The 3,034-nt window shown below is 32.7% G+C and overlaps 1 protein-coding gene across 1 annotated transcript; it reads right to left on the reverse strand.

Moving 5' to 3' along the window:
• Positions 1–231: 231 nt before the first annotated feature.
• Positions 232–1,358, reverse strand: LOC148760451 (two-component response regulator ARR10-like). The gene is made up of 3 exons (XM_088810492.1): positions 1,208–1,358; positions 530–682; positions 232–419 (listed from the first exon to the last, which is right to left on the reverse strand). Exons 1-3 carry the CDS (start codon positions 1,356–1,358, stop codon positions 232–234), a joined length of 492 nt encoding a protein of 163 aa, XP_088666618.1.
• Between the last annotated feature and the right edge of the window lie 1,676 nt (positions 1,359–3,034).

Here is a 3,034-nt window from a genome sequence, read left to right on the forward strand (position 1 = left end):
TATATAGAATATATAGTCATTATATACAGATATAGACCCTTAATTCACCCTTACATAGCAACTAATTCTACTTACCCTTTGACTGTCTGAACCGCTTTTACAAACTTGGCGTCAAGCTCCGAGGTCCATACCATCCTCTTTTCTTCTGACAACTAGAAGAGGCATCCTCTAATGGAGTGTTGTGCTTATCATCTTCAACTGTAATACTAGCATTGGAATGTTCCAAAGGCTTTAGATTTTGGTGGTCCGATGATTTTTGGGTGTCCGTAGATTGTTGAGAACCCAGGTGTTATTGAGAGTAACGCGGTGCCAAATAGTATTGTTGATTTCCCGCACCCCAACGGGTTTTATGATGTAATCTACAGCACCATAAATTAGACCGTTGACTATGTTTTCTAGACTGCCATCTCCCGTCACCACTGCAATAATTCCAAAGCATGCATGATCTAAACATTTCGAGTAAATTATATAGAATCTGCTTGCTTGATATAAATTAATGCTTTGAAGGAAAATAATTAATTTTACTTACTGATCACCGGTAAATACATCTCAAGTTCTGTAATCTCCAGAAGCTTAAAACCCTTAATGCTAGCACTATCAACATCAACAAGCACAATATCAAATTCATATTTGTTTGCTCTCAATATCTCTAGAGCTTCAACTGCCGATGTTGTTGTTTTAACTGCATATCAAAACGGGAGGTTTTCAAAAATCAAGATAACTGATATATTCTTTTGGACGTTTAATTTCTTGCTAGCAAAGGAATTACAAACAAATAAATTTTAAAACATATATATCCATATTTTTAAAAAAAAGACAATGAATAACTTTCAGACAATATTCTATTACATGATTTTCCAATCTATCAATTCCTAAGGGATTGTGCAGGGTTAATCAAGGAGTAAGAAGATTCATTAATTGTGACAAAACTGCTTCCATTCTTGAACTTAACCAAATCAATTAGTTATAGGAAGCATTAAAAAAGCTTTCGAAATTACAGCAAATTGATTGTACTCAAATTAAACTACATTACATCTCATCAACAACATCCCTCCAAACCCAACATTAAATTCCAGATTTATGTAAAAACTATAATTTTAACTAGACTTGAGCAGGTAACACCTCAGCAAGACTAATTCTTTAAAAGCCCAAATCTCAAAACATGAATAAACAGAAAACATAGAGAGAAACAGCATATTGGATATACTTCTGTAGTTGCACTTATGGAGCACAGTACAAAGATAGTGAAGGCTGAAAATCTGAGCGTCAATAGTAAGAGCTCGTAACTCGTGAACAACATCGTCATCAACTTCAACTACTGAATTCTCAGGGTGTTTATCAAGAAAACTCTCTTCCATGACGAAATTATACCGAGATATCTCAAATTAACTAGTTTAATCTTATGAAAGGCTCTAAAGACATTAAATAACAGCAGGGTTTTTAGTCGAGGGGATAATTGGAGATTACACCATCCCAACTGTGAAGAGAAGCCAATTAAAGAAACTTTTGGAGATCCTTTAATTGAGGAGATGCCTATAAATTTCTCACTTACGGAAAGTGGATGATTTTACTTACAAATCAAGGTTGCCTCGGCACATATGAAATTTCAAAGTTTGCCCTCCTTTATCGCACTTAAATTTATTTCTTATTACGGTAGTGTAACTTGGTTATTAAGTTACATGATAAGGGAACCGAATTGACTGATCACATAATCCATCTTAATTTGTACCCAATCAAAAAAAGTCACACAATCCATATTAATTTAAACAATTTTTTATTAAAACTCAATCTCATACTACAAATATATTAATTAAGAAGAATGAAAAAATTTTGATACTTTTCATACAGAAAATTTCTATCATACTTTAGAACAAAAAGCAAATGTCGATCTCCAATATAAAATAAATTGTAGAATATATAGTTTCCCGATATAGATACTATAATGATCATGGTTAATTAACGCTAAACTGACTTCATCACTTGTAATTAATATAAATTAATAGGTACTTTTTGTAACGACCCTTCCTCGGTCGCTACCGGACCCCGAGACTGCCGGGAGATCCCGTTAAATCTCGAATAAGCCTTAATGAAATTTCTTAATAACTCATTGTACACTTTTACTAAACCGTATTAATGCTTAAACCATATATATTTGTAACATGAATTCAACAATAAGCATAGTAATTCAATTTTGACCTTTAAGTCATAACATCACGATTAAATACATTGAGTTCAAAAAAAATCTCAAAATTTCATTTATATCAAAAATAATTTTATTTACATAGTAATACCAAAGTACTACAACTCGACCTTTAATAGTGGAGCGACTCGGGATAAAATGCTATGAGATGCCTTTACCTATCCACGGTGGATTGTACGCATCGATGATTACTCGCTATGCCGATCCCTGTCTACAAAAAGGGAAAAAGAGAGGTGTGAGTCTCACAGACTCAATGATCATCGACTCTGTGAGTAGGGCGTAGATGGGAAATAAGCAAATAGCAGAACAGTTTGAATATTAAAAATGCAGGATTATAAAAACAATTTATTTCAAACGGGAATTTGAGTCTTATATGAAAAACCGAGAATTTTTTATACACAAATATAAGGCACATTTTTCTTTGATGTAAATCGTTTCGAAAAGTTTGTTTCCCGGTTTAAAACACTTTATGTATAATTTATACATACATATTCAAAGTACGTTTGAAATTCATAGCAATCACAAATTTCCTAAAAATCTATCAACTCATGCTTTCCACAATTTTGCATGTAAAATAAATCATGCGTATACATATATATATGTATAAATAAATATGAAAATTTTAAAATTGACACCTCCCACTAATCTTACGATAGCGGGATACTATGTCGTTATTTTTATTTGTCAATGGCTCGTTATTTTGTTCGACACTCTCACACAGCTCACTTTCTTTACGTTTGCATTTTCTTTTCTTCCTTGTCTTTCTCTCTTTGTTTTGCACTTTTGGACCTATTTTTCCTTATTGCTATTGGGCCCTTATCATTAGCTATTTCC

This window comes from Theobroma cacao, chromosome 10 (genome assembly GCF_053813885.1).
Source record: "Theobroma cacao isolate CCN51 chromosome 10, ASM5381388v1, whole genome shotgun sequence".
In the NCBI taxonomy this organism is placed as follows: Eukaryota; Viridiplantae; Streptophyta; class Magnoliopsida; order Malvales; family Malvaceae; genus Theobroma; species Theobroma cacao.

Bases quoted from the DNA above. Each gene is read 5' to 3' on its own strand.
- LOC148760451 (XM_088810492.1), bottom strand. From the start codon at position 1,358: ATGGAAGAGAGTTTTCTTGATAAACACCCTGAGAATTCAGTAGTTGAA. The intron at 683-1,207 runs GTATATCCAATA...TTTGATATGCAG, and splicing joins CCATAAGTGCAACTACAGAA to TTAAAACAACAACATCGGCA. The intron at 420-529 runs GTAAGTAAAATT...GAATTATTGCAG, and splicing joins GATGTATTTACCGGTGATCA to TGGTGACGGGAGATGGCAGT.